The sequence below is a fragment of the Malus sylvestris genome, chromosome 17 (genome assembly GCF_916048215.2).
Source record: "Malus sylvestris chromosome 17, drMalSylv7.2, whole genome shotgun sequence".
In the NCBI taxonomy this organism is placed as follows: domain Eukaryota; kingdom Viridiplantae; phylum Streptophyta; class Magnoliopsida; order Rosales; family Rosaceae; genus Malus; species Malus sylvestris.
Genome location: NC_062276.1, coordinates 18,104,510 through 18,122,360, shown reverse-complemented (window position 1 = coordinate 18,122,360; position 17,851 = coordinate 18,104,510). Strand labels below are relative to the sequence as shown.

The window sequence follows — 17,851 nt, the reverse complement described above, 5'->3', positions numbered from 1 at the left end:
CCTTTCTTCGACAGCAATGCTTCTGATTTTTCTTGGTAATTATCGAATCGCTTTTATGTTTTCTTGGTATTTAGGATCTAAGATTTTTGGTTTATGAAGAGCAGCTGCAGGCGAAGTATGAGGTACCTTTTTATTTTTTCTGTATTTTTTTGTTTAATTTCTATTTCATGCGTGGTGGATTTCTCTTTGGTAATTATTGAAGGTGTGTGATATCCACGCATCTCATTTTATTTCTCACACATTTTTTTAATTTTCAGCCGTCGGATCGGCTAAATTGAAGAAGATCAGCGGACAAAAATTATTAAGGATGTGTGAAAAGTAGAATGAGGTGGGTGGATAGCACACCCCATTATTGAATTACTTCTACATTTGCTTGTTATTTAGGATCTCTTTTTTTTTTTTTTTGGATTTTCAAGAGCAGGGGCAGGAGGTACTTTCCTTTTTTGTTTGTTTTTTTTAATGTTCTAATTTTTATGCAATATATGAAAAGATTGTATGAATCTCATGTATGATTATTACCAAATGTCTATATCTTTTGTTGAATAATATTGGTGATTAGGGTTTCATGCCTTTTACCATCACAGCTGCTGAAGAACTTGGACTCCCTATCGCAGTATTGTTTACTAGACCTTGAAATGTTTGGATTTTTATCCAGTTTTGTGTTCAACCAACTATTTGGTGAATTTGTATTCCTACTAAAGATATGTGTGTTGGGTATGAAATAAATATACAAGTTTTCGCATAAGTAAAATACATTTTGCTTCCCTCTCACAGAAATGAACGACCATGACTTTGCCTTCCCTCTCGCAGCTTTGTGCGCTGGCTTCCTCCATTGACCTCTATACCGACATCTCTCTTTGTTCGAATGTTAGATGAGGAGTACATCACTGACGGCATGTTGCAATTAAGGTATATCATTGAAAAGTTTTTGCAACAATTTGGAAATTTAGCAAAGAAAAATGATTGCACTCCTCTTTTGTTTTGTTGTACTGATCCAATTTTTTCTAGGCTTTTAATTGAATAAATAGACCGAGAATCAAGGAATGGAAATATAAGAAGTGGATAATTACTTCAAAGAAATGCAATCACGATTGAAAATAAATCCCATGAAAGCATCGGTTTAGTTGTTCAGAACACCAAACAGAACCTTCTATTATCATTTTCTGTATTTTTTTCTCTTAGAAAACATAAAAAATCTCTCTTCAAATGTACATAAAAACTAAAAACTTCATATTTGAGACGGCTCTAATCTCTCAAATTAGTTTTATAAAAACATTAGTACTGATGCATCGGTCTAACAAATTTGGTTCACAGGATATGATGATACTATGAATCACAGATATGATGAGATCAAAAGGTGATGATTTTTACACTCCCGTCGTCTATTTTATTCAATCACTTGATTCTCCTCTAATTTATTCAATCCAAAAGGCTAATTTAGTTAAGATATTGTATTAATGTATGGTTTATTCTATTCTCTTAATTGAAGGAATTTTTATGATCAAAGAAAGTTTTTTGGTCTATCTTATTTTCCTTTTATTCAATTTTCTTTTCTATGAATAATATTAGTAAGACCACTTTGGTAAGCGAAATTCGATTATATAGGCATGGTTGCTTACAAGACAAAAGATTTGTTCGTTGCTTTATGATTTCTAGGCTTTTAGATTGGAAATGTTAGCCTCTATACCTTGGTATATGATTGAGTACAAGATTGGGATATGGCATTTATAAAATATGGGGTTATAATAATTAACTTTTTCTTCGTTCTTTATCGCAGCACTATGGATTCGAATTGGATTGGGTGCTTGGTGTTGTACTCTCCATGGATATTTTGGAGGCGTTGTGTGATTTACAGCGTCTAGGCCAGCCTGGCTCACGGAGATCTCCGTTGATGGTAAACTATTAATCCCTGAGATTTCTGTTTCTTTTTGTTCATTTCACATGTGTGGCTGTTTATTGAAATTTAATCTGCCAAGAACCGGCAATGGTCTCGGTTTTTAGGTTAAAATTGAATCATCAGTGATTTTGAAAATATGGTATTTCTGCTGAAACCTATAACAATGGACGCATAGGTTATACATGCGGATTTTCACATTATAGTAGTTCTTTATTGATTTATGGAATCTTCGTCTATGTACCAATTTTTTATTTTAGTGTTTGGGCATAAATTACAGAGGAGCTTATTTGTTGGAGATTTGAGGAGGAAAACTTAGCACCGTGGCACCACTAGAAGTGGTAATTGCTAATCAGGTTTTCACTCTTTTTTCCACATACTTTGGTTCAAAGCAATATCATTTGAATGATGAAATTTTGTGGTTGCACATAGAAATGTCAAGTTTAGTTGGATGCTAGCAAGTGGTTTCCGTTTCCATCCTTTTGCGGCTGTCAATTTTAGTTTACCTGTTGCATCATGCCTTCCAAACTTTTTATTCCTTGATTTTCATATCACACGGTAGTCATTGAATTCAAAACCTCAGCCTCTGCCCCCTATGCTTACAAGACTAAGGGGTGCCTGGGAAAATAAATCTAATTTATTTCAAATTTTGAATCATAAACCAAGAAGAAAACTGACCTGAAACACCAAGATCATAGCCAAAGAGAAAGCCTCATAAAGCTGCGATGCAAGCAAAGATGAAATACCCAGTAATCCTATACTTATACTGATGACCCTTTTAGATACTACTCCATCACCTCCAAATCCTCATGTGTCAGTTTAAGATGATCAGGGGATAATCAGGATAGTCTCTCGCACCACTTACATTTACTTCGCCCGCTGATATATTTTTTTGCATCCAATTTTCCATTATCTAATCTTTAACTTACTTATGTTATAATTATTTCAATTAATTCTTTTACATATATACTCTTTGTAGGGAATTGTTGCTACACTTATTGTACTTCAAAGAGCAGTAAACCGGATCATAAAACAATTTGCAGGTGTAGTATTATTCAAAAGAGTAACGTCACATATAAAGATTTATAAAATTCATTTTGATTATGCCTTTCATCGTCATCAGGGAAGTATTGCGAGTCTTTATTTGTACTTTAAAAAGAATGCCAGAAAATTGTCTAGAGGTGTAGTACTATATATCAATACCCTTGATACTCTACATCAGTTATTCTGACATATAATTACAGATCCACAAGTGTAGGCTCCCTGTGCTATTGTTCATTGCCAATTTAGGCAATTTCCTGCAACATTGAGAAAAATAAAATAAAATTTTTGTTAAAGTTCTCTATGATTAAGTGTATGCATTAATATGTGTTTCATCCTTATATATAATTTTTATTAGTGTCGTATCTTGAAAAGTTAGCATCTCAAGCGAATGGTATTTACCACTTTCCTTTTAAATGAATTTTAAAATCAGCTTCAGTCCATGTTTGTTTAACAATGTGGTATCATTCATTATATAGTTTCACAAAGATCATTCATTATATAGTTTCACAAAGATCATGCATAATTCTTGCTGAACTTGGTTTGGTTTTCTTTTGTTTAGGGATAGAGTGAGCGAATCACAGTTCGACTAAGTCTTGAATGATGAATTGAGCCAGATCATTGAGGTCTCTTTGTCAAGTTATATTTTCATTCTAACTTTTTTTGCATTTGTAATCCTTAGTTGTTGACTCAAACATTGCTTATAAAGTGAATGAATTTGCATAATCTTAAATATAATTTTCAATCCCAAAGCAACGTGCGGGCATACTTACTAGTCATAATACTAAAACTTAGTTTCAAATGGCACTGTTCATAAGCAGTGTGAGGACGGAAATGCCCTCGATTTCTTCTTTGCTCAACATGCTGTTTCCCATTTTCTATAGTGGAAAGTCGTTTTTGCTCCTGTTGGCCACGCGTCTATCATTGCTGGCTCTGACTTCTTCTCCACCTTTTCTTTCGTGTGTTTCTCTCCCACTACATTTTGCTTCGTTTTGAACCTGGGTTTCTTCCTCTCTCGCACTGCCCCTTTTCTTTTTGTCTACTTGTTGATCCTAAAAACTACCAAGCCTACGTGGCGCGTAGGCCGAGTAATTTATGAGCTAACTGCGTCATTCGGTTGAATGCGGGATGTGCAAACTCGATGGCCGAGCTCGGCTGATGAGTAAATGTGTGGACGTTGCGTTGAGCACGCGGCTAACTTCGTCTTGCGATTGCGATCGAGGAAGGAACACGTCTCGGCCTCTTGGGTTCTCGAACTTGAAGACAAGGCTACTATTCTTATGAAGTTCACAAATCGTCGTTGTCGGATTCGGTCACAATGATAGTATTCGTTAGAGTAAACTCACTCCGAATCGACACCAAAGTGTAAGGGCACAAGTACTCAAAGCGGATATAAGTCTTAACAATAAATGTGGTTCAGCCAGCGAAATGTCGAACTCTAAATCCCACCTGAGAGTATCCAATCATAAAATAACTCGGCGTGCAATGTGCCGAGCCCAATAAATTGTAACACCTCACTTCGCCAAGAAAACTGATGAGATGACCTCGACCAATAAGGATTCGGAAACCCTTCTCGACCTAGACTTGGATAGATAACCAGGCGCCCTCAATGCAGTGCTGTTTATGCCAACTGAAGATGCTGCGAGATTGGCTGATTCTTTGGCGACAGTGTTGTTTATGCCAACTGAAGATATCACCGGTTGCTTTCACAATGCTGTTTAACCAAACTGAAGGTATGTCGGCGAAAAGAGAAAAAGAAAAAAATCTCAAGGTTGTTGAGAGAATTTGCACAGGACAATTGTGTGTTGAATTGGAGAGACCTAAATGATGCACAGCCTTCTTTATTTATAGCATTAGGTCCTCTTGGGATCGAGTTGAAACCCTACTTGGATTAGGACTTCTTATTCTGATTAAACACTATCTCGATTAGTCCTATTTTCACTATGACTTTGAACCCAGTCTTTTATCAAGTCGCATTCACTTCCGGGTTATCAATATCTTTATATTGCCGAGACTCCTTATTGTGCCAGGATTCAATTACTTGTCTTGCAGCAAGACTTGGCCGACCTAGGCTAGGAAGCCCATGAACTAGATGATCCATGATAACCTTTTCGTAAGACCTTCCGGGCCGAGAATAAAACTCGACCTAAACCAATATTTTGGGCCCAAACATTGCCCTCTCGCTTCTGAGGCTTTTTTAGGCCTGAAATCTCTGGCCGAGCCTTAACCTTGAAGAAGCGACACCAGACTCCATCCCCCGAGGTGCATTTATGAAGCATGATTGCACGATCTTGATCTCGTCAGATATCTCGCTAAGTGTCCTCTTCTTAGCCTGACTTGAAATGTCCTTTCATCATTACCCTCTTAATCCGCGAGATTTTTGGATTTCTCGAGACGTGCGGATGTCCAAACGTCCACAAATCATTATACCTGTCTCCGCATGCCATCGTGTAATGTTGATTTGTGAATCTTTTAGTACCCTCGAGATCGTGCGGACATCGAAACGTCATTTCTTCATAAAAGAACGCCATCACGATATCATCATGAATCCTCAATCTGCGAGTTTTCGATTCTTTCTCCTGGGTCTGTTAATATTCTCCATCACTCCATAATTATTAGCGATCTTCCCGATCACTCTCATCCGAACTTTTGACCCCGCTTGATCTTTCCTTCCACGAATCTATAAATACCCGGCCTTCTATTATTCATTCTTTAAATTTTCAAATTCTCCAAACTCTCTCCTATTCAGAGAACTTAAGAAAAAACCCCCTGAATTCTTCCCAGAAAACCTTCAAAACCATTTCCAATGGCCTCTTTCATTTCCAAGCTTTCTAAGGAATGCGACAAATGCAGGACAATCATCGACCAACGCTTAATCAAGACTCTGCGTTTTGAGAGTGACAAGAGCACCACCCACTAAATCCTTGGTCCACTTTTTAAGGACGTAGTGCCACCAGCCATCACCACACTCTTCAAGGAGCAGTGCCTAACACCCATTTTACAAGGGTTTGAATGGTCGAGGTAGGATTCAGCAAAACCCCAAGGCTTCTGGCCCTCGACCACTGCGACCTGGGCAGCCTGGGTTGCATGGATGGAAAAGATTTTTGGCGAACAATGGAAAGCTTTTGCCATTTATGATGCCATTCGTCTTTCGTCTATGGAGCTTGCCGTGGACGAGGAGCTTTTTATGGCAGCTTCAAGCCTCTGGTGCTCAGTCACTAACACTATGGTCCTTCCCCTTGGCCCCATTGGCCCCACTATCCTTGACATTACCGCGATCCTAGGGACTTCCCCTTTTGGTATCCCAGTTGATGCTACCTTCTCTGGGTACCTGTCGACCATCGACCTAAAGGCGTTTTTCAAAGATTAGGCCATTGAAACGCTGAGCGGAGAGGGTTAAGAACCCTTAAAGGAAGATGTTCAGAAACTTTATAAGAACTTCTTTAACCACAACACCCTTTAACTCCACTTTGCCAGCCGAGGGGAGAAGAACCTACGGCTGGGGGAACATGAAGCCTTCCTTTTTTACTGGTATAACAAATTCATTTGTTGTACCAAGTCTAACAAATGCTTGGTCGAGAACATGTCGGTGGCTGAAGCCCTTGCTAGTGGTCACACCCTGGCGCTTAGTCCAGCCACTCTTGCCCATCTCCTGCACTGTTTGGCCGAGATGACCCTCCACAAGATCGACCTACACCTGAGTGGCCCCCTCTGGGTATTCCAACTCTGGCTGCAGGTTTATTTTGTCACTATTTCGCCAGAACTCGCCAGCTTCTTGCCTACTGAAGTGCTTGACCTTCAGTTGGCTTCTCGACCAATACCTTCTCACCAGGCTAAAGATGTGTTTAGATACTTATTTGGCCTTGATGTTCTTTTCGATGATGAATTCTTGATCTGCCGTCGTCGAAAGTATCCTTTATCGATCAAACTTCCCACATCAGCATGGAGTGCAGATAATGATGTTGATCTTCGTCAATCCTGGGGATCGTTTGTGCTTACCCGTGACCTTCCTCTTGGGTGTGACACTTACCGAGCAAGTTGGAAGGTATATCACCCCCACCTCACTACTCGACAACTCGACTATCTTCAGGGTTGCCCGGTGCCTCTTCTTACCTCTTGCTCCATGCTGAGCCGAGGACGCCTATCTGGCTCTTCAGAAAAAGTGTGCAAGGATGCCAAAATGGAGTTTCAGGAACGATGCCAAAAATTCCACCTTCGACCAACCGTTCCAGAATCTCTTAGTACCAATACTTTCGGTGACTGGTGGGAAAAGTATACCCAAAACGTTTTTGGTGCTCCGGTCGAAGATGTCCTGAACAAGATCTTTAGCGACTGACCTAATAAGGCTTCTGCCCGCTAATCCCAAGGTAATGGTTTATCTTTACCTTCTTCCTTCGACTTTGAACTCTACTGATTTGCTTTTGCTTTCTCAGGTAGTCGGTCACTGAAAAAGGCAGAAGTGATCGCTGCGGCTGCGTGATGCGAAAATTATCTTAACACACAAATTTAACCCTCTTTTGACAATTGTAGTACAAGTATAAGTAGGGATCGTTCTGGACCGGAGATTAGGAAAGCTTGCTAATAACCTCTAAACTGACTCAAAAACATAAAACTAAACTTAAAAACACTTAACAAGACTCACAAGACTCAAAACCAACTTAAAATACTCAAAACAGCTTAAAACAACCAAATAAACTTAAACTAGACACTAGGAATGACTTCGGACGAAAATTGACTTTTACTTGAATCAAAACATTTAAAAACACAAATTAAAACAGATTCTAACTAATTAGACACACTAAAGTAAAGGGGGATTGAGTTTTGGACAAAGTTGAAACAAACAAACAAACAAGTATGAAAAACTAGACAGATTGTAAAATAAATTTGAGAAATAAGATGATGGATGGGATAGCTAGAGGTTTTTTCTCCACACATGACATATATGCAAATAACTCGATTTCTAGTTACTACTTCATTGAATTATGAACGACCATGCTCCAAATTAACCGTGACATCACTAATTAACTTTCAGATTTTCCTTGTTTTATTGGATTGGATGACATCATTCGACAACCCAAAACATTCTTTTAAAGTTCCCTACATGACATCATAATAGAGATACAATCAAAGATCATTACGTTTAGTGAAAATCATAAGCATTGACAAAGCACTTGCAACTATGACATCATGTCACTCATGCTAGGAATTGAACTTAACGCGATCGTTTATAAGCGACCTTCACTACATGTGAATATAAGTTTGTAACGATTATGTGAAACTTCTTTATATTCTAGCAACGGATTTATGCATGCCAATTAAGTGTCAACCCTTAATTAACAAATACAAATAAGTTATCAATCAAATAGTTAAGCCAATTGCATTCACGATTCAAGAGTTCATAACTGGAATTTATTAAATTATATTGTACACATAATCATGGCTTTGAAATCACCCATAGCCAAGAGGGGTTTAGCCACTCATATTTACAACAAAACGAAAGGAAATGAATTTAAACATTAGAAACAAAAGAAAGAAAACACCTAAACGCTCCAACGATTCAAGTTGGACAGCAAGCACGTCCAAGCACTTTCCTTCCCTTCATTTGGTACGGCACAAGATGTTGATGAGTGTTTGAAGATTTGTTTGTATGGAGGAATGGATGTGAAGATCAATGTATGTGTTTGGATTAAGGTTGTGTTGAAAATGGGAGTGAATGATCTAACATAGTATGAACTAAATTTATGTTACACACTTCCTTTTATAGAGGAAGTGCATGGCAATGGAGGGGAACATGGAGTGGTGTAGCAATTGAGTGCAATGATGCAATGTAATGATGCATGAAATTTGAAATGATGGAGGGAACAAGGAATAGTGTAGCAATTGAGTGCAATGATTCAATGTAATGATGCATGAAATCTGAAATGATAGAGGAAACAAGGAATGATGTAGCAATTGAGTGCAATGATTCATGATTCAATGTAATGATGCATGAAATCTGAAATGATAGAGGAAACAAGGAATGATGTAGCAATTGAGTGCAATGATTCATGATTCAATGTAATGATGCATGAAATCTGAAATGATGGAGGGAACAAGGAATATTGTAGCAATTGAGTGCAATGATTCAATGTAATGATGCATGAAATCTGAAATGATGGAGGGAACAAGGAATGGTGTAGCAATTGAGTGCAATGATTCAATGTAATGATGCATGAATCTGAAATGGAGGGAACAAGAAATGGTGTAGCAATTGAGTGCAATGATTCAATGTAACGATGCATGAAATTTGAAATGATGGAGGGGACAAGGGTGATTATGCATGGCATGGGTGGAAAGGTGAGTAAGTGGTGAATCAATGAATGCAAGGAGGTGAAAGGATATTGTGCACATGGTAGACAAAGGAAAGGAAGTGGAATGATGCAACAAATGAGTCAATGGAGGGAACATAGATGATGATGCACGGCATAAGAATCAAAATGGAATGTAATGGTGGTGCACGGTAATGAAGGAAAGGTGAATGGTGGAGTGACACCCCTTTGTGGCTGAGCTCTTTGTCCTTTTTACATTAATTCTTCTTTCTCTTTAACACATTCTTAGCCTCTTTAGTCTTCAATTTCGTCCATCCACCTTGCTCCATGCATGTACTATTCATTTCAAGCCTAAAATTGCTCCAAAATGCATCTTATTGCTTTATAAGGCCTATGGACTTACAAACACACGAAAATAGCTTAAAATATATAATTAACTAAGAAATAACAACATAAATGCATGAGAACAAGCTAATTCAGTCGCATAAATATGCTCCTATCAAATTCCCGCACACTTAGCTTTTGCTAGTCCTCGAGCAAAACAAAACAAGTGAAACAAACAAAACACAACCTAGATCTTCCAACATTTTCCTCAAGGATTTTTAATAAAACCTGGCATGTTAAAAATCATCATTCCCACAGATTTTGATCATCTTTACATTTGAGCACATATTTAATCATAGTTTCCACTTACTAGTTCACAATTAACCAGTTAAAACAATGTTTTGAATGTAGTAACATGTCTTAGAGAATTTGCTCAATTCCTTACAAGATACTCTCTATTTTCACACATTTTCTGACTTCACACCCTTCACTAGTATATGTGAGAAGATTGATGTAAACACGAAAGACTAGGACTCACATATGTTATAACAAAGAAAGCAATTTTCTGGAGTTATTAAACATATTTAGATATGATCTCATGAATGAAATGCTACTACTTAGATGCGAGAACCAGTGACACCATATGCTCATACTAATTTCGAACTCCACAAATTGAAACACACAACACTCAAGATTGAAGTCAAGGCTTGTAACAGGGCTTAGAGGTAATGGCTAATAAAGAAAGGATAGGAATAACAAACGTTCTTAAAGCGATAGCAAGCAAAGCAATTAAATAGACACTTGGAATTCACTTTAGAATGCAGAATCAACTTTTAAATACAAAGGGAAGATTTATGCAACACTTAGGGCTCTTTTTCATACTCTTTTCAATTCTTTTTCTCTTTTCACTCTTTTTTTTTCTTTTCTATCTGTGCCTTATTAAAGACTTTGGCGAGCACACACACACAAGAATCACTTCCCCCACACTTGCTTTCTGCAATACATTGATAAAAAAGGAGTTCATTTTAAGTCATGCTTTACTATGTTTCAAAAATAAGGGTATGGATGGTCCTAAAACTAGGTTCGTGATGTGAAAATTATGTTGACACTCAAATTAACCCTCTTTTTATCAATTGTAGCAAAGTATGTAAGTAGGGATCGTTCTAAACCGGGGATTAGGAGGGATTGCAAAATCACTTAGAATTGACTCAAAAACGTAAAAACAAGTTTAAAACACTAAACTAGACTCAAAGAATGCAAAACTAAACTTTAAAACACCAAAACAAACCAAAAGACTCAAAACAGCACCAAAACACTCAAAACTGCCTTAAAAACACAATCTGGGCAGTTTTGAACACTAAGCACCAAATTGGACGAATTTGGGTTTTAACTTGAATCAAAACACTTAAAAACACAAAGTAAAACACTTACTAACTAATTTGACACTTTAAAACAAAGGGGGATTGATTTTGGACGAATTTAAAAACAAAACAAACTTTGTAAATTAGAACAGATTGTAAAAACGAATTTGATTTAAATGGGTGAATGGAAGGCTAGCTAAGGGGTTCATCTCCACACATGTTATACTTGCATACAAAACGATTTCCAATTGCTTTTCAATAAACCATGAATTCTCAATGCCCCAAGTTAATTAGGTCCGCTTAAATTAACCCTCAGATTTTCCTAACGTTATTGAATTGATTGATTGCATACGACAACCCAAAACATTCCCCACAAGTCCCCTACATGATTGCATAATAGAGATACAAGCAAGAATCATTAAGTTCTATGAAAACCATAAGCATTGACGAAGCACTTGTTACTATGATTGCATGAAACTTATGCCAAGAATTTACTTAACGCGATTGAGATCATCAACCTTTACTACTTGTGAATATAATTCCATAACGATTAGGTGAAATTTCCTTATATCCTAGCATTCAATTTATGCATGATAATTAAGCGTGCACTCTCAACCAACACACACAAATCAATGTAATCCACATAGATAAGTAAATTGAATTCACAACTTATGAAACGCAATTAGAAGTAATCAAATCATAACGCAAGCATAAACATGTATTTCGAATCCCCCCCTTGCCAAGGGGGGGTTTAGTTCCTCATATGCACAAAACAAAGAGAATTGAATTTAAACATTGAAATCAAAGGAAAAGAAACACCTAGAAATTCCAGCGACGCGAACTTGAATTGCATGAACTTCCGAGCTTCCTTCTCCTCCTCCTTGGTGCGGCAAAGGGTCTAGCGACTAGTTTAGGACCTTAGGTGTATGGATGCATGGGTATGGAGGGATGTAGTAGTGTTTAGGGGAAGGGAATGGTGCGGCAAAGGTGTGGAGAGAGTTTGGACGAATTTCTGGAGTGAATTGTGAATTGTGGTGAGTGGTGATCTGATTTAGGGGTTAATAGGAGTATATATAGGCACTTAAAACCCTAAGGTAATCAGATATAGACTTGGATAACCCAAATCCACAAGGAAATAGGTCTAAACAATCAGATTTTGCAAGGGAAAAGGGGTCCTAGGTGCAGCAGGGATAGGATAAGGTGGATAAGGCTTCTAGAAAGCCTTGCAAGGCAAGGAAATCAGATTTCTAGAAGCTAGGGTGCGGCACTTATGTAGGGATTAGGGATAGGGCTTCTAGAAAGCCCCAAAACTGATAGGAAATGTAGGAAACTCACGGCAAGGAGGAGGACACTCTAGAAACTTCTCATTTGTGTTCTACAACACTTAGGAGTCCTTCTAGCATTAGGAAAACATGTGAAAATCCTCTCTTGACTTGGAATTCTTCTCCTTCTTCATCTTGGATTCCTTTTCCTTCTTGGACTTGGAAAACTTCTTTGTTGCTGAAACTTGATGCCATTTGGATTTAACTTTCCTACTTCAAGTAGGAAACCTTGTTTGAGTAGGAATCTTCATCTTCTAGGAATCCCAATTCAACTAGGAAACCCATTTTCACTTAGGCGCTTTCCTACTTCGACTAGGAAACCTTGTTCAAGTAGGAAACATGATCTTCAAATCTTCAATTTCGTCCATCCTCTTGGCTCCAAGCATATGACATCCATTCAAAGCTCAACTTTGCTCCAAAAGACTCCAAAATGCATCCTTTTGCATACTTTGCCCTTAGAACCTGAAAACACATAAAACTAGCTTAAAAGACTACTTTACTAAGTAAAAACACTATAAATGTACAAGAACAAGCTAAACTAAGGCGCATAAATATGCTCCTATCAAATTCCCCCACACTTAGCTTTTGCTAGTCCTCGAGCAAAACAAAACGAAACAAAAGAACAAAACGAAATAAAACAAGTAAAACAACCTAAACCTTCCAACAATCGCCTCAGGGATTTCCAATGCACATGACATGTTAAAAATCATTATTCCCACAGATTTTAGCCATCTTTGCACTTAAGCCCATACTTAATCATAGTCACTACTTACTAGTTCACATTTAACCAATTAAAACAATGTTTTGAATGTAGTAACATGCCTTGGAGAATCCCTCAATTCCTTACTAGATATGCACTCTATTTTCACTCAGATTTTCTAACTACACACCCTACACTAGTTATATGTGAGAAGATTGATGTAAAAATAAAAACGAATGCTCACATATATGTATAACAAAGAAAGCAATTTCCGGAGTTAATAACATGTTTATAAATATGATCTCATGAATGGAATGCTACTACTTAGATGCGAAAACCAATGACACCATATGCTCATACCAATTTCAAACTCCACAAATTGAAATACACAACACTCAAGATTAAAGTCAAGGGTTGTAACGGGGCTTAAGGTATTGGCTAACAAAAACGGATATGGAAAACAAACGTTCTTTAAAACAATAGTAAGCAAAGTATGGAAATCGAAAGTTAGAATTCACTTTAGCATGCCGAAATCAAATTCAAAACAGAAGGGAAGACTCAAACAATCAATTAGGGCCGAATGCAACTCTTTGGACCATTTCTTCAACAAACAACACTTTGGAACTCTTTTTCACATGCTCATCAACTATTTTGCATGTTTTTCACACTTTTCTTTTTTTCTTTCTATTTTTCACGAATTTTTTTTCTTTCTTTTCTCATTTTTTTTTTCCTCTTCTTTGCCGTGCCTCATTCAAGACTTTGGCACATCCCCATATCACTAATCATTCCCCCACACTTGTTTTCCGCACACATTGATCAAAAGGAATTCTTCTTACGTTATGCTTTACTATGTTTTAAGAACAAGGGTGTGGATGGTCCTAATCTAGGCTAGGTGAGGATAATGTGGTTGACAAAGGAAATAGGCTAAACGAGGCTCAACACCTACAAAACATAATGGAATAGGGATATACAGCTTTTGGGCTATGGTGGACACTACACAACTTAATCTTGAATATGTGTTATGCAAATCAATGATATGTTTTGAATGAAATGGGCATGAGTTCTAGTGTTTGGTTCTAAGTGATGAAACGCCTTCTAAGTAGCAACCAAGCAAAGAATAATGAGATCATGCAACGACTTTAGAAAACAAAGAATGCACAGATTTTAACTCTCCAAATAAACCTTTAGGCTCAAGTCTCACAAGGTTGTAGCGTTAGGTTGAGTTACTTCCTTCAAGCATGTTACAAAAACGGATTTTTTCTTTATGATTACATGTGAATTCATAAGTTATAACCACCACCAAGCATAAACCAAAGAGTGAATCAAACTTTTATCCATGTTTATAACTCTCTTTAACCGTCATGCAATTACAAACCGAATCCTCATCATTGTGTTGGAAGGTACCCTAAGACACAAACAAACACACAAAAACGACTCTTTTTGGGTTTTTTAAAACAAATTTTTATGGGATTTTCGGATTTTTGACTCAAAACACATTAAAACACACCAAAACAGCTTAAAAAGGCTTAAAAACAGCAAGAAACAACATTTGAAATTATGAGTGATAAACCCTACGAATTTGCATCAAAACACTTTGGTTACCCCCCCACACTTAAATCAAACATTGTCCTCAATGTTTCAAGCATAGACTCACACAAATAACAAACAAACAAACAAAACATCTAAACAACCTAACATAGCAGAAACGAATTGAACAACAAAGAGAAGAGTTTAGGAACGCAAATCTGGAATTGGAGTGCTCTCTATGTCCTCCTTTGTTGAATGCATGGGTTGCCTCCCAAGTAGCGCTTGCTTTAACGTCGTACAGCCGGACGAAGACCTCATTCACTCCTTACTAGGGCCCACGGCAACCAAGGGTATGTCATCCACGGCATGCTCCACAAAGGTGTCATAATAGGGCTTCAAACGATGCCCGTTCACCTTGAATTCTTGTCCCGTTTTCAAGCTTTGGATTTGGACTGCACCATGAACAAAAACATTAGTAATAACAAACGGTCCAATCCACTTAGAACGTAACTTACCGGGAAACAAACGTAAACGGGAATTGAACAATAGCACTTTCTGCCCAATTGAGAATGATTTCCCACGGATCATGTTGTCATGGAAAGCTTTGGTCTTTTGTTTGTAAATGCTTGCATTATCGTATGCCTCGTGCCGTATCTCATCAAGCTCATTCAATTGCAATCTCCTTTGACTTCCCGCTTCATCGAGGTTCATGTTAAACTTCTTGATGGCCCAAAGTGCTTTGTGCTCCAATTCAACGGGAAGATGGCACGCGTTGCCATAGACAAGTCGGAAGGGGGACATCCCAATGGGGGTTTTGTACGCCGTACGATACGCCCAAAGTGCATCATCTAACCGTAAGCTCCAATCCTTCCGTGTTGGCCCAACTGTCTTCTCAAGTATTTGCTTGATCTCTCGGTTGGAAACCTCGGCTTGGCCATTCGTTTGAGGATGGTAAGGTGTAGAAACCTTATGGGTGACACTGTATTTCCTCAATAACGCTTCAATGGTCCGATTGCAAAAATGTGACCCTCCATCACTAATGATCACTCGTGGCATTCCAAACCTTGCAAAAATGTTAGTTCTAATAAAATCTGCAACCACTTTAGAATCATTAATCCGGGTGGCCTTGGCTTCCACCCATTTCGACACATAATCAACCGCAAGCAAAATATACATGAAACCATACGATGAAGGGAAGGGACCCATAAAATCAATACCCCAAACATAAAAAATTTCAACATTTGGGATAGAAACCTGCGGCATTTGGTCCCTAGCACTTATACCACCCATTCGTTGGCATTTATCACATGTTAAGCAAAAAGTTTTAGCATCTTTAAAAATACTAGGCCAATAGAATCCACATTGTAACACCTTGAGGGCTGTGCGTTGTGTGCCAAAGTGCCCTCCACATGCATATGTGTGACAAAAACTCAAAATTGAATGACATTCAAAATCATGCACACAACGACGTATAATCTGATCGGGGCAAAATTTCCATAAGTACGGATCATCCCTCACAAAAAATTGTGCATCATGCCTAAGTTTATCACGTTGGTGCCTAGTGAACTCACTTGGAAAACGTTTTGACACTAAAAAGTTCACTAAATCGGCATACCAAGGCTCACTAACCTGTAGGGACATCAATTGCTCATCCGGGAATGTCTCTGGAATAGGTATGACATCTTCTTCATGCACCAAACGGCTCAAGTGATCAGCCACAACGTTCTCACTTCCTTTCTTGTCTCGGATTTCGATATCGAACTCTTGGAGAAGAAGCATCCATCGAATAAGCCTTGGTTTAGCCTCCTTCTTCGTGAGCAAGTACTTCAACGCTGCATGATCAGTGTAAATTATTACTTTAGTACCAAGTAAATAAGAACGAAACTTATCTAAAGCAAAAACAACGGCAAGGAGTTCTTTTTCCGTTGTGGAGTAGTTCAATTGAGCATCGTTCAAGGTCCGAGAGGCATAATATATGACGTGTGGCTGTTTGTCCTTCCTTTGTCCCAAAACAGCGCCTAGAGCATAATCGGATGCATCGCACATAAGCTCGAAGGGAATGCTCCAATCTGGTGGCCGAATGATGGGGGCCGAAGTTAGCATCTCTTTGAGGTGTTTGAACGCCTTTTCACATTCCTCGTTAAAGTCGAAGGTCACATCCTTTTGGAGAAGTCGGCATAGGGGTGTGGAAATCTTTGAAAAGTCCTTGATGAATCGCCTATAAAATCCTGCATGTCCCAAAAACGAACGAACCTCTCTAACCGAAGTTGGAGAGGGTAAGTAGCGTACAAGATCTATTTTCGATTTATCAACCTCAATTCCCCTTGCAGAAACAATATGACCTAAAACTATGCCTTGTTTTGCCATAAAGTGACACTTTTCCCAATTTAAAACAAGGTTAGTTTCCATGCATCGTTTTAAGATTAATGTGAGATTTGCCAAGCAACCATCAAACGAATCGCCAAAGACACTAAAATCATCCATGAATACCTCAATAATCTTCTTAATAAAATCGGAAAAGATACTTACCATGCATCTTTGGAACGTGGCCGGTGCATTGCATAAACCGAATGGCATGCGGCGGTAAGCAAAAGTACCAAATGGGCACGTGAAGGTGGTCTTTTCTTGGTCTTCCGGAGCTATGACAATTTGATTATATCCCGAATACCCATCAAGAAAACAATAAAAAGAATGACCGGCTAACCTTTCTAGCATTTGATCGATGAATGGTAGTGGAAAGTGGTCCTTCCTTGTGGTGTTGTTGAGCTTCCTATAGTCAATGCATACTCTCCAACCTGTTTGAATACGGGTTGGCACAAGCTCATCCTCGGCATTCTTCACCACAGTGACTCCGGACTTCTTTGGGACAACTTGAACCGGTGAGACCCAACGGCTATCCGAGATTGGATAGATCACTCCACAGTCGAGAAGCTTTATAATCTCCTTTTTCACGACTTCCATCATCGGAGGGTTGAGCCGGCGTTGAGCCTCTCGAGTTGGTTTAGCCCCCTCCTCTAGAAATATGCGATGCATGCATGTTGTAGGGCTAATTCCCTTAATATCGGCCAATGTCCATCCGATGGCTGTTTTGTGCTCTTTCAACACCCGAATCAACTTTTCTTCCTCTAATGCCGTGAGTGATGAAGATACAATGATGGGCAACGTCTATCCCTCTCCCAAGAATGCATACTTTAAATGATCCGGCAACGGTTTAAGCTCAAGAACGAGGGCCTGAATCACAGAAGGTAACAACGTATTAGTGGAAACGGGAATTGGAATTGGGTTAGAAAGCTTACCATGATGTTTTGGCAATGATTCCAAGGCAGCCACAAGCTCGGCATGTTCATCCTTTGGTACGGCCATGTTGGGATCTG

The 17,851-nt window shown here is 38.5% G+C and overlaps 1 protein-coding gene across 1 annotated transcript; it reads right to left on the bottom strand.

Annotated features, from left to right (window-relative positions):
• Positions 1-14,795: 14,795 nt before the first annotated feature.
• On the bottom strand, positions 14,796-17,609 carry LOC126611867 (uncharacterized). The gene is made up of 3 exons (XM_050280193.1): positions 16,820-17,609; positions 16,008-16,705; positions 14,796-15,710 (listed from the first exon to the last, which is right to left on the bottom strand). The coding sequence occupies exons 1-3, from the start codon at positions 17,508-17,510 to the stop codon at positions 14,796-14,798; spliced, it is 2,304 nt and encodes a 767-aa protein (XP_050136150.1). The 5' UTR covers positions 17,511-17,609.
• Between the last annotated feature and the right edge of the window lie 242 nt (positions 17,610-17,851).